The sequence below is a fragment of the Suncus etruscus genome, chromosome 4 (genome assembly GCF_024139225.1).
Source record: "Suncus etruscus isolate mSunEtr1 chromosome 4, mSunEtr1.pri.cur, whole genome shotgun sequence".
NCBI lineage: Eukaryota > Metazoa > Chordata > Mammalia > Eulipotyphla > Soricidae > Suncus > Suncus etruscus.
This window is the reverse complement of record NC_064851.1, coordinates 154,591,081-154,611,418: the sequence shown is the minus strand read 5'-3', so window position 1 is coordinate 154,611,418 and position 20,338 is coordinate 154,591,081. Positions and strand designations below refer to the sequence as shown.

At 42.8% G+C, this 20,338-nt stretch overlaps 1 protein-coding gene and 1 pseudogene across 1 annotated transcript in view; one reads left to right on the top strand and one right to left on the bottom strand.

The window, feature by feature from the left end:
- The first annotated feature begins 5,119 nt into the window (after window positions 1-5,119).
- HMGXB3 (HMG-box containing 3) overlaps window positions 5,120-20,338 on the top strand; it is a 56,281-nt gene continuing 41,062 nt past the window's right edge. The window contains 3 exon segments of the mRNA XM_049771911.1: window positions 5,120-5,308; window positions 11,778-11,916; window positions 12,552-12,726. Of these exon segments, the coding sequence (XP_049627868.1) occupies window positions 11,780-11,916; window positions 12,552-12,726 (312 nt within the window). The 5' untranslated portion in view covers window positions 5,120-5,308; window positions 11,778-11,779.
- On the bottom strand, window positions 15,256-15,993 carry LOC126006161 (zinc finger CCHC-type and RNA-binding motif-containing protein 1-like; annotated as a pseudogene).

The following is a 20,338-nucleotide window of genomic DNA, read 5'->3' as shown; positions in this document are numbered from 1 at the left end:
TCCCTTAATAATGTAGACAAAATAAGAGTAATACCAAATTGTCTTGCTCTATCAACTTTCTTTTTATCTGAATCTACAGTTTTCATGATTTTCACTTTCTCTTCCCAAGAGAACTGCTGGCAGGTCTTGTTTCCTGCATTTGCCATACTACAGAATGAAGGTTGGACCATAGCTACTTATATCAGTTCCTCCTGAAGGTTTGTTAGGTTACAGATAGGTAAAACTGAGAAGTCAAAATGGGATCATAATTGGGAACCAAAGAAGTGTATTCCTCCCTAAAGGCATGTTTGTATATTTAAAAAATTTCTACTAGGAAATGAGAACATAAAAGTCATAATTAATAGAAGATACAATTTATGCATTTTTGTTTGATTTTGGACCACATTCGGTGGTGCTCAGGGCTTACTCTTGGCTCTCAGCTCAGGAATCTCTCCTAGCAGTGGTCTGGGAGGCCTATGGGATGCTGATTATTGAACCAGAGTTGGCTGTGTGCAAGGCAAGTGCCCTGCCTACTTCATCATCCCCATGTTACAGCCATTTTATAGAGATTACTTATGTAGACTCAAAGTTTAAAATAGATCTTACAGATAGCCCAAGCTCAATTTTCTTCAAAAACTGAGCCATGGACTTCTATCAGTCTGTATGTGTAGAAAAGTGTGGCCCAAAAATTAAAAAAAAAAAAAAGAGGAGGCCTATTTTACTAATGTTAACTCCAAAATGTATGTCTATTTTACCCATTTTTTGGGAGGGATTTTTGGCCATACCGGTGATGCTCTGGCTTTGTGCTCAGAAATCGCTCCTGGCTTGGGGGATCATATGGGATGCTGGGGAATCAAACCATGGTCCGTTCTGGGTCAACTGCATTCACGGCAAACTCCCTACTGCTGTGCCATTGCTCTGGTCCCTATTTTATCCATTTTTATTAAAAATTTATTTTGATGTTTGGGCTAAACCCACTGGTGCTCAGGATTACTCTTGGTTCTGCACTCAGGGATCACTCCTGGCAGGCTTAGGGACCATATACTGTTCCTGGGATCAAACCTCAATGGACTGCATTCAAGGAAAGCATCCTACCTGCTATGGTATCTCTATGATTGTTTCCTCACTTCATTTTTTGGTTTTGGAGCTATATGTGGTGGTGGACAGGGCTTAATTTTGATCTGCACTCAGGAATCATTCCTGGTGGACTTGGGGAATCATAATGGATGCCAGAAATTGAACCTGGCCAGCTACATGAAACAGTCCCTCTTCTCCCACTTTTAAATGAAGAGGAAAATCTCAACCAGAAAGATATTTGTGTTTCTCCCCCACCTCTTCTGTTGAATGAAAATCTCTATGAGGAAATATATGAACATTTATACATATACATATAATTAGGACTTTTGGGGCATATTTGATGGTGCTAATGGGCTATTCCTGATTCATATTCAAAGGTCAATCCAGATAGTGCTTGGATGATCATAGCATGCCAGGGATCAAACCTTGGTCTTCAAGCATGTTCAGTCCTTTGAACAGGTCCCAGTGATTTACTGTCTCATGGTAACAAGCCATAGAACCATATGATGACCCCTAAAGTCCCTTTTCCGGGCAGGATGGTGGCATAGTATGAAATAGGGATAATATATTAATAGTGTATGGTTTATGTGCCTTATTTAGAGGCATTCAGATGTGTGTAAAGGGGATACGAGGGGACTATGCCAGCAGTGCCAGCTATTGAACTTGAGGCTTTGCATGCAAGATAATTCTTCTAGTCCTTAAGCTATCTTCATAGCCCCTGGAATTCAGATTTTAAAACAATATACCACCACATTCCAGGCTACTAGAACAGAACAGAATTCAATAGTTGCACTTTCCTGCTTAGAACTTTTGTTATGAGAGGTCTTAAAGAGATAATAGATGATACTGTGACTTCTACAATTATTACCACACACCTATCCATTCATGGCATTTTCTATGTACCAAACATTGTGCTTGGTGCCAGCAATGCACAGATGACTGGAGCATAATGCTACTCTTAAGATTACCAGGGAGATGGGCCCGGAGAAATAGCACAGTGGCGTTTGCCTTGCAAGCAGCCAATCCAGGACCAGAGGTGGTTGGTTCGAATCCCGGTGTCCCATATGGTCCCCCGTGCCTGACAGGAACTATTTCTGAGCAGACAGCCAGGAGTAACCCCTGAGCACCGCCGGGTGTGACCCAAAAACCAAAAAAAAAAAAAAAAAAAAAAAAAAAAAAAGATTACCAGGGAGGCAAAGAAGTCAAAAGGTGGTATGAATGTAATACTCTGATAGTGGTTCTAAGTCCTAACTAGAACTTAGAAGTACAATTGTTCAACTGGAATATGGTTTGTGTGGAGATTGCACTCAGAAAGGGAACTACTAATTATGGACTTGAAAAAAATAAATGATTCACATACTGGAAGGAAATGTGAGTAAAATCATTGAAGTACAAAGAAAATAGTATGTTCAGGAAAAAACAAATCTTAGAACATGGGCCAATTTACAGAATAGTTTATAAGGATTCTACTAGCTTGACGCTGGGCCTGTACTCCCCTCCATTTTCGGAGTGGGCACCCAGTGGTACTCAGGGGCTACAGATGGTTTTGTAATTGGGGGTATGTGTGTCACTCCCAGCAGCACTCAGATTTACTAGAAGCAAGGCAAGTGCACCAGGATCTGCAACTAGAAGAAAAGCAAGTGCACTCACCCTCCCCCACTGCTTTTTGTTTGGGGGCCACACCTGGCAATGCTCAGAGGTTATTTATGGCCCTATGTTCAGTAATTACTCCAGGCAGGGATTAGGAAACCATACAAGATGCCAGGGATCGCACCCAGGTCAACTACAAACAAGGCAAATGCCCAACCTGTTATACTATCACTCAGGCCCCAGAAAGTACACTTTTGTGCAATCGCTTGAGACTTTTAAGGAACCTATCTTGTTAGAGACTTTTTGAAAAACATATGGCATGGCGCCAGAGAGATAGCATGGAGGCAGAAGGACGATGGTTTGAATCCCGGCATTCCATATGGTCCCCTGAGCCTGGCAGGAGCAATTTCTGAGCTGAGAGCCAGGAGTAACCCCTGAGCGTTGCTGGATGTGACCCAAACACCAAAAGCCAATAATAATAATAATAATAAGGCATGACCAGATTTGCATTTGTTTATTTTGGGAATGTGGGGACATACCCTTCCCAGGCTGCTATGCCAACATGCAAAGCCTACACTCTTGCCCTTTGAGCTATCTCTTGATCCTAGATTTGCATTTCAGAAAATTTCTTTTGGTTGCAAGGTTGAGAACTTAATGGGTAAAGCACATTTTCCTAAGAGGTGGCCCTACATCTGAAGATAATAAATAGTGGGTTAGGTAGCATAACAGCCCAAATAGTTTGGTTACGTTGACTTGAGTGCAATAGGAAACCATGAAGACTGCAAAGAGACAAATGACTGTACTGTGAAAAACCAGGATACCTCGTAAGTAGCTATAGGAGTCCAGCTGTGGGGTACAGTTAAGTGGAGATAGGTCTCCCTTTCAGGGCTTTTCCTGTCTAGCTGGACTGGGTGTGGAGTGCAGAAATATCAAGGCCCAGATTTCTGGCTTGAACTGAGTAGCCCAAGAGTGATGGTCCTATTTACTAGATAAGAATTATTTATTAAGGCTCTACTTTGAGAGCATATTTTACTTTATATATGTTACACTGTGGCAGGACAGGGATTCAGACCTTAGGAGCAAACCATAAATCCACTGTTCCTAAACACTTCGAATACTCCATAGCTTGTCCTAGGAATACTGAGAAGGGGCATGGAAAAAGAAGCTGAATGAAAAGCTAAGCCAGTTTGGGGATCAAGCCCAGAAAAGTGGTTTTATTAGATGAAAGATAGGTCACGGGTTTGAAGCAGGGAGTGACCTAATCAGATTCAGAGTGAAAGAAGAACAAACCAAACCAGACAAAATAGGTTGTAGAGAGAAGAAAGAAAGGAAAAGCATGGGGCCAGAGGGATAGCACTAGGGAAGGACTTTTGCATTCTAACCCGGGTTTGATCCCTGGCATCCCATAGGGTTCCCTGAATCCTGCCAGGAGCGATTTCTGGATGCAGAGCCAGGAGGAACCCGTAAGCGCCACGGGGTGTGGCCTAGAAACTCTACCCTAGAAAGGGGGGGGGGGGTTTAACTGGGCTGTTGTGGAGAGCGGACCATGGAGAGGCCAAGAATGGAGGTGGACAAATAGGCAGGCCTTAGTCCAGCGCTTCTCAATTATTTTCGGTCATGCCCGCCTAGGAAGAAGAAAAGATTTTCGCGCCCCTGCGCGACTGTCAATAGTAGTTTATTAAAAAAAAAAAAACAAAAAAAAAACTTTAACCTGCAAAACAAAAAATATGTAAAATAATTTGAGGTATTTTTTAATCAGAGGTGATGTCTGGATTCATGGATACAATGAGCATAGCTTTTCGAAGAGGGGTTTGAAGCAGGGCACAGCAACTATCAGCTCCAGAGACATCCAGAGACATCAACACGGGGCTCAGCTTGTGATGAGTGTTTGCACTGCCTTCCTTAATCCAAGCAGGCGGTTAGTTAGAGAGGCTGACGCGGACTGATGACGTTAGAAAAGTGCGCCGACTCCGACTGAATGAAGCACCTAAGCCAGCTACCCAGGGTCGAGAGGCACCAAACAGGGGCCTCGGAAGGAACTTCCGGCTGCGGAGCCTCTGCAGCGTGTCCTCGGCTTCCGGAATCCCCGGCCGGAAGCAGGAAGTAGCACAGCGGCCTCGGCGCCCTAGCCCCGCCCCCTGCAGCGAAACCAATCTAAAGCGTCGCTAAGACCCGCAAGGCTACCTAGGTGGGACGACTGCGCCTGCGCCGAGGGGTCACGCGCAGCACGAGCCAAGATCGCTTCCGGGGCGCCGCGAGGGCCGCCGGGACAGGTCTCCCTGGCGAGCCCGGGTCTCCGTTTGTGCTGCCGCCGAAGTGGGGCTCGGTGACGCCTTGGCCGGGCCCTCGGCGAGCATCGGTGAAGAGTCTCCGGAGCGCGCCCAGACGTCCTCCGCGACCTGACAGCGCGAGCCCCGGGAGGAGGCGAGGCGCGGGGAGGGGCTGCGTGTCTCCGGGCAGGGCCTCGGGGCCGGGGCTCCTCCACCCAGCGCCCGGGATGCGCGCGCGCGCCCTCGCCCTCGTCCCCGTCTGCACGTCGTCGGTGCCGACTCTCGCCAGCCCCGGGCAGCGCGAGTGCGAGCGCCAAGGCCAGCCCCCCAGCCGAGCCCACGGGCCGGGCGCCGCGGGGAATGTGAGCTGCGGGGCCGCCACGCGCCTCCGGGTAAGGCCAGCCCAGTGTGCCCCCAAAGCGCAGCCTCCCTCGCTGCCCTCGAGAGAGCCCATCAGGGACGCGACTCATCCTCAGGGCCCCAACCCAGCCCCTGCCCCCGTCCAAGGCCTTCGCCTACGGCTCCCAGGAAGAGCCGCAAACTGCAGAACAAGGGAATGTTGCATGCAGAAACTGTCTTGTGCGTAAAGTAGATTGCCCAAACTTAGATCACAACCCGGAGCTTTTTATCTTGATTTTTTTTAATACATTCATTGCTGTTCTCGGGCCTCGGATCTAAAAACACGCTTTGATTTAGGATTACAAGCAGGTACTGACAAGTGCTCGATTCTCTGGGGTTGTATCTGTCCCTGTCCTCCTATACAAGGCGGTTGACAGGGCCATTTTTTTCCCCTTGTGTCTTTCTGGCTGCCAAATCCTGTTGCCTTTATTTATTTAATTTGTTTTAAAACAGATGCTTTCCTGCAGTTACTGCCATCTCCTACAAGACCCAAGAGCTGCGCTTTAATTACTAAGAGCAAAAGTGGCACAGTCACTGTGAGCCTTGATGTTTGAACTCTAGCTTCCGTTACTCGTTGCTAGCCCCTTGATTCTCAAGCCAAGCTAGTGGTGTGTTCTCTTCCAGAGTTGCCTACAGAATTTTTTTGAGGGGGCGGGGGTTACACCCGGCAGCGCTCAGGGGTTACTCCTGGCTCTACGCTCAGAAATCGCTCCTGGCAAGCTCGGGGAACCGACCATATGGGATGCCGGGATTCGAACCACAGTCCTTCTGCATACAAGGCAAACGCCCCACCTCCATGCCATCTCTCCAACCATTTTTTTTAATAGGAAAAGAAATGAAAGATTACACAGAACTAGAAAGAAACTTAAATACAATATGTGAACATGATATGGAGGATATCTTTAACATTGTAAGTGGAATACTGACATACATTTTATTTTTATAATTTTATTTATTTATTTTTGTATTTTGGCCACACCTCATGGTGCTCAAGTCTTAACTCTTGGCTCTGCTGTCAGGAATCACTCCTGGTAGTGATCAGGGGACGATATGGGATGGCAGGGATTGAGCTCAGTTCGGCCACATGCAAGTCAAATGCCCTACATAGCACTGTGCTATGGGCTCCAGCCCCTGATCTGCATTTTTAATATAATTTTTCTAGGATTCATAATTATCTGAAAATGATTCTTGTCTCTACAAAGATAGTATCTACTGAGTTAGCCTCTTCTGCTCAGGCAGGGAATGTACTTTTTTGTTTTGTTTGGGCCACACCCAGCAGTGCTCAGGGGTTACCTCTGCCTCTGTGTTCAGAAATCACTTCTGGCAGGCACAAGGGACCATATGGGATGCTGGGATTCGAACCAATGTCTGTCCTGGGTTGATGGCTTGCAATGCAAACGCCCTACCACTGTGCTCTCTCATTGTCCCCAGAATGTACTTTTTTGATATCAGTTGACTAGATTTGGAACCAGGTCTTCTGATTTGGCAAGGTGCTCGTTATCTTATTCTTTATCAGATACTTTATCGATTTGTAGGGCGAAATCTCCAAACAATGGTATATTACCTTTATATGTTGCCCTTTTCCCAGATTCTCAAAATCTTTTATAGGTTTTCAGTAGCAATTATATTCCTTTCTGTAAAATTCTGAATATCTGGGAACTTTGTTTTGGGGCCACACTGGGTGGTGCTCAGGGGTTGCACCTGGTTCTGCATCTTAGATTCACTCCTGTGGAGCTTGGAAGACCATATGTGGTGCTGTTAATCGAACCTGGGTTGGGTGCTGCAAGGCAAATTTTCTATATGTTCCAGCCACTCTGGGAACTCCTCAAGTCTTGAATTGATTGAGTCTTGAATCAAAACTTTGGGTGCTCAGAGCAGTAGTATAGTGGGTTGGGCACTTGCCTATCCACACAGTTAACTTGGTTTGATCCTTGGTTCACCAAACGAGTGATCCCCTGAGCTCAGGGCCAGAAATAAGCCCTGACCACTGGAGGTGTGTCCCAGAAACAAACAAGAAACTTTGACTCAAATAAAGCTGCAGAGAAGATAACTGTGTATGCGCATGTACATCTAACGTACCTGCTGGTGCTCAGGGCTAACTCCTGGCTCTGTGCTCAGGAATCACTTAAAGTGGAGCTCTGGTAACCATATAGGGTGCTGGGGATTGAACCCAGGTTGACTGTGTGTAGAAAATGCTGTACCAGCTGTGTTAACTTCCTGCCTCCAAACTTAAATTTAAACTAGCCATTCCGTTTTTGTTTTAACATTTGGATTTTCCTGGAAAAAGCTGTTAAGAGGTTTTCTATTGTCTTATGCCAGTGCCAGAGAGCTAAAAAGTGTTTGTCAGCTGTTTTAACTTGTGCTGTTATTGTAACCACTGGCTAGGTATGACTATTTAGATTAATTGAACAGATAAAATTAACGTGTTTCTCAGTCACACTAACCTTATTTCATGTACTCAGTCGTAATAAGTAGCTCCCATATTTAAGAGAACAGATGTAGAACATTTTCATCATGCATAACGAGTTTGTGGAATAATGCTAGTTTAGAGGGCTGCCAGTGAAGACAGGAAACAGTGTGATACAATAAAAAAGAGACATGAAAATTTGAAATTCTGAATAAAAAACTCATCTTTCAAACCTTTTAGATGGATGGCCTTGGGCTAGTCATTAGCCTGTCATAAACAGATGAACCATCTTTAATAATTAACTCTTTTATTTTATTGTGGCCAAAGTGAATTACAAATCTTTCACAGTGATATTTAAGGTACACAGTGACAATAAACGAGGGCCTTTCCACCACCAGTGTTGTCCTCCCTTCATCCCTTTTCCCAAGCATATATCCTTTATCTCCCTCCTTTATCCCCCAGAATGCTAGTGTAACTAAAAGCATATATGTTAACACTAATGTAAACCTTTTTTTTTTTTTGCAGTTCCAGATATTTTTACTAGTGGTATCTTAAAGGTTTAGAGTAAAAGGAGCACTGTAAAAACAATGTTAGTGTGGCAATTATCGTTTGCATGGGCCCACTAAAGTATGGGGGTCATGGAAAGGAAAACTTTGGCCTAAGTACAAGGAAACCCTACCCCTGAAATTTCCTGACATAAGACCATTTCTAGGCTCCAGGAAAACTAGTTTGTCCAATCCCGGTCATTGTCTGTAGTGCCCATACAGTTATATTTTTCACAGTGTCTGTTGTTGGTCTCATGTTTCTGTATTGAAGGTCCTGGAATCTGTATATCCTACATTGAAGTCAGGGTGGTGCGAAGCAGCATCTAATTTCAACTCACAATTAACGGGCAATGCAGAAAGCCCTGTCCAGCACGCAGGTCGTTGTTGTTGTTTAAATCTTCTCAGTGTTAAGGGAAGACTCTTTTGAGTAAATCGATGTCAGAGCAGCAGTAGGGTCTTCCCTGGTAGAGGTTTGCTTCCAGGTGATATCATAGACAACTTTGAATGTTTCATAGATGGCTTCCCTGGTTCAGGGGTGACTGGAAAATGCCCAAACCTCTGAGGCCTATGCCAGGTCATCATGTCAATGTTCAGGGTTTGTAAAGTTCCATTACACCACAAGATTTGTGTGTTCCCATCTCTATTAGATAAGAACTTATTTGTATGTATAGTATTTTCCATTTTAATGTCCCCATGCAAACAAGGAATAATGCCACCTGGCATTATCAGCGCATAAGGGGGCCACAAGAACAGGTCCAATAATCCCCTTGAGCTGGTTCAAACATAAGCTTAAAACTGAGGGACTCTTTCACCAAAATTCCTTATTGAACAGCTCACAAAGAGAAAAAAAGATAAAACGTGGGGAAAATAAACAATCTAATTTAAGACAGTGGGCACTATTGTCACTGTTTATGAAAATGTGTGTGTTTCCATCTTTATAAGATAGAACATGTTTGTATATAATTTTCCATTTTAATGTACCTATGCAAAGGAAGAACAGTATCACGTGGCGAGATTGGTGCCTATGGGATGCTAGAACAAGTCCAACAATCCAATTAACTTGGTTCTTATATAAACGTTAAATGGAGGGACACTTCTACAAACTTCCTTATTTAACAAATAACAAAGGGAAGGAAAGATAGAGAGAGAGGGACTCTTTCACCAAAATACCTTATTGAACAGTTCACAAAGAGGAGAAAAGATAAAAAGTGGGGAAAATAAACAATCTAACTTAAGACAGTGGACTCAATTGTCACCGTTTCTGGGAACTAATCAGAAACCTAGTATGGTAGCAACCACAGTTACACAATGAAAGAAGGAAGAAGCCAAGAGGCCACTGAGAGTAAACAAGTAGGAAAAGAGTACTGGCCTCTTCCCAGCCTGAGAGTCCATCCTCTCATTTTTATTTTGAAAATATATGGTACGCCCACCTGAACTGGTCTCTTCCCAACCTGAGATTTCATCCTCTCATTTTTATTTAAAATATATATATATGGTACGCCCCCGCGCGGTGTTTGAAATGGAGACCAATGAGAAAAATACCAGTGAATGTCACGACGTATTATCCCGACATACACCAGTGCTGCATCGGCCCGCCATCCACCCCATATGTCCCCCCCTTAGTGTCGGGAGTGAAAGGGGGAAAGCCTGAGGACCACAATAGAGTCCACCTGGGCCGGCAACCAGGGAAGGCCTGGAGTAGGGGAGGAAATAGGGGAACGGCTGGAGGCCTGCCAAGCCTCCCAAGCTAGGGAGAATGCCACCGGCATAGGGTGTCCCCTAACCCCATACCTGGGAAGAGCTGGCCTCCAGGATCAAGGCACCAGAAGCCAGCTATCTGCCCGGCCCCTCTCTCTGCTCCTCCTCCCTAGAGTGGGGGGTGGAGTCTGGAGACCCCTAATAGAGTCCCCCCTGGAACCCACAGCAGGCCACCCGAGGTGGCTCTCAGGCCAGGCCTAAAGTCCAGGGGGAAATAGGAGGACGGCTGGAGGCTTGCCAAGGCTCCCAGCACCCCCCAAGTTAGGGAGAATGCCACCCAATAATTAACTCTTTTATGTGTTACTTACCAGTTATCTGATATTTATTGTCCCTGATAGCTATAAACCTAATAAGGTAGATAAGGCATTTTTTCAAATACATGAGAGAATTGAACTTAAAATAGCAAATGACTTAGCAAAAGTCACACAATACAGACTGACAGAGTAGAAAGAAATCTGAATGTTGGGATTGTAGCTATAGTACAGCAGGTAGGAAGCATTTGCCTTGCATGTGGCTGACCTGAGTTCAAGCCCCAAAGTCCCACATGCCTTCTCTAACCCACCAGGAGTAAGCCCTAAGCACCAATAGGTGTGGCCCCAAAACAACAACAGAAAATCTCTGGGATGGGATAGGATAATGATTAAAGTACAGTGCCTAGTATGTGCTTGATCTGCTTTGATCTCTCGTAGGGCAGAGTGTCCTCCCCAGCATAGCAGGTACTACTCTGAGAGGAGGTGTGAGCAACAGCATCAGCCTAATTAGCTCAGAATTGCTGATGGGGGAGCCAGTGGCAGGGCATTTGCCAATCCCCGAGGGACCCAGCTCATCCCATTTAATCCCCCAAGCCTGCCGGGAGCAATTTCTGAGTGCAGAACCAGGAATAACCCTGAGTGCTGCAGGGTGTGACCCAAAAGCCTGACCCCCCCACGTGTATTAAAACAATTGCTGATGGGATCTCCAAGGTGCCCTGAACACTGCTTGGGAGACCCCAACCCCCCCCCCCCAATAATCTTGTATATATAGACACTGTATCGCTGAACTGCCTGTTTGAGATATTGAATGACTCTTTGAAGCAATTTCTTAAAGGTGAAACAGGAGGGAGGAGATGCTAGGGTGTTTTGGCTACACCACTGATACTCGGGTCACTGCTGGTGGTGCTTGTGGGGCCTTTGGGACCCAGGAGATCTAACAGGTTTCATCATGCAAAGCAAGTGCTGTTAACTCTACACATCTTCTGCGACCAGGGGGTGAGAGTTTTTGGCTTCTGTCCTCATACTGTTTTTACCTTTTACTATAGGGGATTTTTACAATGTGGGAGGTAATTATTGAGTTGAAGGTGTTATATATGAAAACATTTCCATAAGATTATTATCTTACTGATCCTACCCTAATCAATTATTGTACCGAATAGCAAGTGAGGAATAATCCAATATACTATCACCAAGTCACACCCTAGGATGAAGGGACTACTGTGAATACTCTGTGAGTGGTTATGAGTGAAAGGGCTGTCTTAAATGGTGATCCCAACTTCTGTTCAGAAGGATCAACTTGGATTTGTGTTAAACGTGTATATCTCGTCACTCTAGAGGTTGATTTAGAAGTACCACACTCTGGAATATTAGTGGAAGAAGAATGACAGATTTCTTCTTAAGATCTGTTGGGTTTGAGAAATGAGAAGCAAGAACCAGAACGAGGCTGGGAATCACTGAATCGGAGACAGTTTTCAAATATGTTAATGTCTGTTTCCTCTAGCCATGGACACATCATATGATGGTACTGAGGTAACTGTTGTGATGGAGGAAATTGAGGAAGCCTACTGTTATACTGCTCCTGGGCCACCGAAGAAGAAGAAAAAGTATAAGATTCATGGAGAAAAGGCCAAGAAACCAAGGTTAGTCAACATAATCTTTTCTCCCTTTGTTGTCATTTTGATGACTGGGCAGTAGGGCAGAGGAGGGGATATCTCTACAGGGAGGGAAATTGAAAGTGTGAAGGTATCAATGATAACTACAAATAGTATCCAAATTGTAGCTCTTATTTATTTTAGAAGTGAATACTCCAGACTTTGTGCCAGGGCTTTCTTTCGCCATTAGGGAGTGAGGGTTCACTTTCCTTTTCTACTCACTTTCTTTTCAGACTCCAGAAGTTGCTGTTCATTTATGAAATGACCAAAAGCTGTGTACAAAATGATTAGACTATATAACAGCTTCCCAAGACACCTTTCCTTGAAAGCCTTAAATGATGGTTATCTGCATCTTTTCAGGGCACATTTCAGATTTAAGTTTATCCCTGCAGAAATGCAGAAGAAGCTGGTCCATAAAGAAGCCAGCCAAAGTTTTGCTTCCTCTGAAGGGAAATATCTCCTCCTGCACCCCATCTGGGGTGTTATTTGAATGTTTTCTTGTTTAGATAAATGTTTTGAAATAAAAGATCTGTTTGGTATTTACTTCTTGGCTATTCAAATCCTACTGTTATATATGTATGCCTGGCTTTCTGGGGGAGAGCCTTAAGAAAATGCTTCCTCAGGTCAGCCTACCTTCTATACTATTACGACATCTACCTGAAAGTGCAGCAGGAGCTCCCCCACCTCCCCCAGTCTGAGATTAATAAGAAGATTAGTGAGAGTTGGCGTCTTCTCAGCGTGGCAGAAAGGAGTTACTACTTGGAGAAAGCCAAACTGGAGAAAGAAGGCTTAGATCCTGTAAGTAATCCTATTTTAGCTTTCCATCGGTTTCTTCATTAACTCAAGGCCTTAGTTTCATGGCAAGTTGTTGGGGGAATTAATCCCCCATCATTTTATTTACTTGCAAAACTGAGTTGTATTATTTTATTTTTTTAATGATATCTCTTTTTGTTTGTTTGTTTTTGGGCCACACCCAACGGTGCTCAGGGGTTACTCCTGGCTGTCTGCTCAGAAATAGCTCCTGGCAGGCACGGGGGACCATATGGGACACCGGGATTCGAACCAACCACCTTAGGTCCTGGATCGGCTGCTTGCAAGGCAAACGCTGCTGTGCTATCTCTCGGGGCCCTAATGATATCTCTTATTCACCTTGCCCGTATCAGTCAATAGGGCAGTGTATTTTCTGAGTCAGTGAGCATCTTATTCTGAAATAAACATAACTCAGAACCCCTTATTTTCATGGGTGCTTAGTTTAATTCTATATAGGTATTTTGTTCGACATGATGATTTTTCTTTTTCTTTTACTTTTTAAAAAATTATTTTATTTTTAAATTAATGATATAATTGAATCACCATGAGATACAAAGTTATTCAGAATTGAGTTTCAATCATACAATGTCTAACATACTTCACCAGTGCATGTTTCCCACAACCAATGTCCCCAGTTTCTCTCCTGCCCTCCCCCCGCCTCCCCCTGTGGCAGACATTTTTCTTCAATTCCTCTTTATCTTTTTCCTTTTAGACACTGTGATTTTCCATATTGTTAATGCAGGGATATTATGCATATCACTTTACCTTCTTTCAGAACCCAGTTCTGGGACCGGAGCAATAGCACAGAAGTAGGTTGTCTGCCTTGCACGTATCCAACTCTGGACGGAACCCATTCGATTCCTGGCATCCCACATGGTCCCCCGTGCCTCCCAGGAGCTATTTCTGAGAGCAGAGCCAGGATTAACCCCTGAATACTGCCAGGTGTGACCCAAAAACCAAAAATAAAAAAGAACAAAAAGAACCCAGTTCTTCAGAGTGATCACTGTCATTGCCATAGTGGTCCCTTTTCTGCCCTTACCTGATATTTGTGGCAAGCTTCCTACCATCAGTTTGGTCATCCTGGCCCTTGACTCTATTGTTTTTGGCTATTATTATCATTCTGTCTTCTTTTTTTACATCTCACACAAATGTGTAAGATCATTCTATTTATCCCTTTCCCTACGACTCATTTTGTTCAACATGCTACTCTTCATATCCCTTCATGTATATGCAAATCCTAACAGCTACATTATATTTCATTATATAGCTGTACCACAGTTTGTTAATCCACTCATCTGGTTCCTGGCACTTGGGTTGTTTGCAGATTCTGGCTATTGTGAATAGTGCTGCAGTGAACAAAGGAGTGCAGACAGCTTTTCTGCATTGGGCTCCTAGAGTATACCTATATAATCAAATATAAGCCGAGATTTTCCAACACAAAATTTGTGCCAAAAACCCAGAACTTGGCTTATACTCAGATCATACAGGTTATTTGATTCGGTGAGTGCACACTGAATCAAATGTGCAATCTCCAGTCTTCTGCCATCTACTGGAGAGGGCTATGCTTCATCTCAGTCCACAAGTCTCGGCTGAGCTGAACTGGATGCCACTGAACTATTTATCCCACAATATTCTGTGCTTTGTATGAGACCGACAGCAGTAATGATGATTTCTGTGAACTCAGTGATGATGACAATGTCTATGCTGAGACCCTCACATCAGAGACAGCTGAAGCTGATTGGCCATACAGATGAGGAGGAGGAGGAATCCAGTTTTGAAGGAATAACCTTTGTGATTTGCCTTGATTACCCATTAAGCTACGGTTTCTGCATTTCATTTAAAGTTTTAAAGTTATTGTTGTTAGTTTACAGTTTTTGTTTAGCAATAAATATTGAAAAACATTTAACCTACTGATTCCTCAATAATTGTAATTTTGGGGTATATATTTTTATTTTTGAAATTTACCATATCATGCTGCATTTTCCACCTCGGCTTATACTCGAGTCACTAAATTTTTCCAGTTTTTAGGGTAAAATTAAGGGGATTGGCTTTTACTTGAGTATATATGGTATTCCTAGGAGTGGTGTTCTAGATCAGTTCCTTGTTCTTTGAGAACATCCAAACTAGCACTAGTTCTTTTCTTTGTGATGTGTGCCAGTCTCTGTGGTTTGAGATGATGTCTCATTGTATTGATTTGCATCCTCCTGATGATTAATAATGTGGAACATTTTTTTCTTGTGTCTTTTGTTCATCTGCATTTCTTCTTTGAGGAAATGTCTGTTCATCTCTTTCCCATTTTTGGTAGAGTTCAATGTTTTCCTTAAGGTTCACAAGTGCCTGTATTTCTTCGATATTGACCCCTTATCAGATGGGTATTGGGTGTGTAGTTTTTTCCATTCTTTGGGCAGTTTTTTTTATCTGGTTCTTGTTTCCTTTGAGGTATAGAAGCTTCTTAGTTTAATGTAGTCCCAATTTGTATATCTTTGCTTCCATTCGTTTGGTTAATGGTGTTTCATCCTAGAATATGCCAAATGTATAGATTCTTAGAGTCATAATCTCCCAAATTTGGAAAGCTGTGGTCTGGCTGAGGCTGTCAAGAGCAGGATCCTTACCTTCATCTTCACTCTCTTCTACTCCGTCAATTTCTTCTGGTTCAGGAATTTTCTTTTTCTTTTTCTTCTTTGTAGGTTCACATTCTCCAAGCATGTTTTTGGAACAGGCATGACTTTCCCCAAATTTAGATTTATCAAAGTAGTTTTATCTTCGGATAAACTAAGCTGCTCTTCTCATTGTCGATAGCAATGCTTGCTTTTAAAACTACCAAATAACTGTTCGTTGTTTATGACCTCTGTGCAGTTTTGTGTAGTCTTTATCCAAAACCAAAATAAATGCAACCCTTTACTCTTCATGATATCTTTATCTTTCATTATAGTAACATCAAACTCAATTTATCTGCGGGCCGCAGGAGGCAAAGTCAGGGTGATCCTTGAGTGCAAAGTCAGTAGTAAGCCTTGAACATTGGGGGGTGTGACCCAAACAACGAAAACAAAACAAAACAAAAAAAAGATTCTTCTAGGACAGGGCCACAAAATGTTGTACGGAGGGCTGCAAATGGCCCGCGGGCCACGAGTTTGAGACCCCTGCTTTACAACTTGGCCATACTTAGAAAATATCTGGTATAATCATTGTTGGTCAGGGAAATAGCTAGTTGGAAACATACATGGTGCTTTTACTTGGGGCCAACCCACCACTCATTTCTTCAGATCAGCTGGGCAGGGAGCTCTGAAGAGCTCTGAAGAGCTCACTCTGGTTCATCTTCGTGAACCACAAGCGGGGTCTCACTGGTTTGAGGAGATGTAAGGTGCAAGAAAATAGTGGAGCAGCACCATTTCCGGGCTCAGCACACATGATGATTTTTCATGTGGTAAATTGGATTAATGTAATTAGTAGTGTATGTCTGCTGCCAATGATCATATGAGCAGTAATTAGACTTGAACAGTTAGAGGTAGATTCAATTACATAATGCCACATTTCTCTGTTACAGCTGGTATGGAGTGCAAAGTTAAAGAAAGATCAAGATGGTGGGAAAGATGGTGGCTCGGCAGGCTTGGATTCTAGAGCAGAGGGCAAACAAGAGCAAGATTAAATTTGTGTTTGCCATTTGTTCTATCTAGTCCTCAGTCACAAAGTGCACTGACAACTATTAATATAGCTACTACAGACTATAGACTACAGAGAAAAATAACTTTGTTGTTGCAAATGAAACCTTAACTCCTTTTTAAAGTTGAAACAATGCTCATAACTTGGTTTTGGTTATGTAGAACAGAGGTTACTGAGAAATGCAACGACTCTTTTATAGATTCTCTGAACAGGCTGTCTGTCTTTCCCCTTTAGTGGATTCTATCATCATTGCCATTTGTATTTTATCATCCTTATTGGCATATTCTTTGTACCCTAGATCAGTGTTTCTGCTCTAGATCAGGGTTTCTTTTTTTTTTTTTTTTTCCTCTAACATGGCCTACTTCCAACCTTATTTCCTTTCTGTGGATTGCCCCCATCCTTCCTTTTAGACCCTAGATTTGTATTCTAACTCCCCCTCCCCCAGGAATATTCTGGGTGGCTGCCTTACAGAGGGCTGTCTTGCCCTTGACTGCTTACATGATCAGTTTATGCACAGTGTAGGCATCAGTCTCTGGTGTAGTGGAAAGGCAGAGTATAGGAAAGGGACACAGTCTTCCTTTTCTTTTTACATGATTAAGTAAGCATTCTCTTGAACTCTTAATATTTTTATTACTATAAACATTGGTTTACAAAGTTGTTCATATTAGCCTTTCTTTTTCTGGCATTCATTGTTCAATACCAATTCCATCATTAGTGTAACATTGCTTCCACCATTGTCTCGCAACCAACCCCCTAGACAGGCACAAAATAATTTATTTTATATTGCCAATTTTAACTAAATAAATGATAATGGAATTATTGGGGGAAAAACTCATTTAAAAAAATCTGTGGAGCAGGAGAAATAGCATGGAGGTAAGGCGTTTGCCTTGCTTGCAGAAGGAGGGTGGTTCAAATCCAGCATCCCAGATGGTCCCTGAGCCTGCCAGGAGCGATTTCTGAGTGTAGAGCCAGGAGGAACCCTTGTGCACTGCCAGGTGTGGCCCAAAAACGAAAAAAAAGAAAATCTGTGAAAATTATTTTATCTCACAATGGGATCAGTTAAGCCATTGACTGAAGGTATACTAAGCTCTTTGCTGCTAGTTGAGTATTCTGTGTTATTGGGTTTTTGGTTGGTTGGTTGGTTGGTTTTGGTTTATGGACACCTGGCAGCACTCGTTACTCCTGGCTTTATGCTCAGAAATTACTATTGGCAGGCTTGGGAATATGTGGGATCAAACCTGGGTCAGCAGTGTGCAAGGCAAACTCCTCATGTACTTTGCTATTGCTCCCTGTGCTGTTTTTGTTTATTGAGTTGAGGTGGCTTCTGTGCTACTTTATCATCTAATTTGGGCTTCTATTAGATTTGGAAGTGTTGTGCATGCTCCAGGAACTACAGGTGAGTGTGGGACAAGACTACCTGCCCCCACACCAAGAAGACCCCAGAGTTTTCAGCCCCAAACTGATGTACTTGGAGTTTTTGTCCATTTGCTATTTTCAGATTAGTTATAAAGCTGGGCCATCAAGCATGGTGATGATGGGTATTAGGTGTGGATGCAACTTCCAGGACTTAGCTCACCTTGCTCATGCAGGTGCCCCAGAATTTTCAGCTATGAATTTGTTGAATTTTAACAACTTGGCCTGACCTCTTCTGAGAATAGTATGGGTCTGTGGAGTTGGTTGGTGAGTTTTCTTGGCAGGCACTGTGTGCTGTAATTGTAGCTGATATGCAGTTATTGATAATTGAGTTTTAGACATAATAGGTTCTAGTATCGATCCCACAAACTGTCATTTCCCTCCACCATTGTCCCCCAGCTCCCTTATATTCCACCCCCGATCTACCACCTTGACAAGCAAGTTTTAAAGTTTGGTAGTTATTATTGTTTGGATCTCCTACTTTTAGTCTTGAATAAAGCTATGCACCCAAATCTGTGATTTGGATATATAACTATGCCACACCCCCACATTACCGTATACCTGAGATACTTACTTCCTGCTCTCCTATTACTTCTCTTTCCCTTTTATTTCCCTCCTTGATTTCTTTCCTCCTGTTCTCCTCTCTGTACTCTGGGGTCTAGCGTGATATTTCTTCACCCTGTTTTCTGGGACCTAGGGTAATATTTTTCTATACAAGAAAATAATACTTAATCCTGGACTGATGTGGTTTTAAAAATTAGACAGTAAGTTCTTATTAAAAATTTAAAATATATTTAAATAAATCATATGTAATGATATCTCCTAATCTGTATCAACATTTCTTCCCTCATTTCTGGCACTATTAATAGGACTGTGAATAGATTAACTCTGATATCAACTGGCTGTAACCTTGAAAGAATTACTTAAGTCTTGGTTTGGATAGTTGTATCTACTCACAGTGTTTAAAAATCAATAACCTAAAAGCATCTACGTGAGTTCTTAGTCAATAAGTAGATCTCTTTAGTAGGTAAAACGTCCAGTGACCACTTAAAACGGGTGACTTTCCTTGAACATACTACAACAAGACATTGAGCTATCTGCTATATTTAACATCTTTAGATTACCTAGTGTGCTCTATACCTTCTGCCTTTGCACTTGGGAGTCTTTCTGAGCTTTCTTGACAGGCTTTCTTCTTGACATCCTTTCTTATCTTTGTATCTCCTGCCAAATGGCAAGGTCCATGGTTCCAGTATTACTATTTCTGGACTATGAGGTAATTACCAACTTTTCTTTTGTTTTTGTTTTGGGCCACACCGGATGATTCTCAGGGGTTACTCCTGTCTCTACTCCCAGGAATTACTTCTTAAAACTCTCATGGAACCACATGGGATTCTAGGGATTGAACCCATGAACCTAGGTCGACCTCATGCAAGGAAACCTTACCCATTGTACTATCTTTCCAGCCCTGAGTACCATCTTTTCCCAGAAGACAGGGTTTGTTGATTAAGCTGAGGCCATGGTATCTGTTTGCACCATTTAGTTTTATTCTCCTGACTCGGTTGTTTAAAGGATGACTTGAAAATGTCTTTACCATTCTCTCTTTTATAAAGGCTCATAAAGGATTTGGTTGATCTTTGATGTTTCATCTGAATACTTTTTAACTTTCATCTCCGGGTGCTGCTTTTGTGCCTAAGTAATTTCATATTGACATCTTGCTTTTGGTTTATTTTAAGGATCTTTTTGTAACTTAGTGTTCCTTTTAGAAGATGCTTTCAGAATTATTTTTGGTTCCATTTAATTTCAGTTTTCACTTGACTATTCACTTTGAGGTTTTTGGATAAATTTGGGTTTAAATTGGAAGAAGCAATATTTTTATTGCACACAGTTCATTGCGTATGGCTGTTGTGTTCATTGCATATTGTGTATGTTCATTGTGTATGGTGCTGGATCTTCTCAGAAGACAAGCCTGAAGTCCAAGTTTTACTATTTTCTAAGGATTTGGGGAAACTTTTCTCCCCCAAGTTTAAACTCCCTCAGATGTGAAATAGTAGCAGCACTTAATCTTTTTTTTATTTGTGGGGCACACCCAGCTGTGCTCAGGGATTACTCCTGTCTCTGTTCCCAGAAATTATACCTGTCAGACTTGGGAGATCATATAGGATGCCAGGGATCTAGCCCATATTGGCCACGTGCAAAGTGAACACCCTACCTGCTGTGCTATTGCTCGAGCCCCAATAGTTTTGTTTTTAAGGCCAGAAAAGTATTATCCAAACTTAAAATCTTAGGACAGTAAGCTATGTGAGACCCAGAGTTCCAGGTCAGTTTGGGTGCCTAGATCAGTGCCCTTTCCACATTTTATCCACTTTGATTCCTGTGTGATTGTGTAAGTTACATTAACTAAAGAATGCTTCGAATGAAAATGGCACTGCTCATGATAGAGGCTGGTCCTGTGTCAGTCTTTGACTAAGAAATCAGTCTTTCTGGTCCCTTTTGCAAAGAGAAAAACCCAACTTATGTGTTCTTGCTC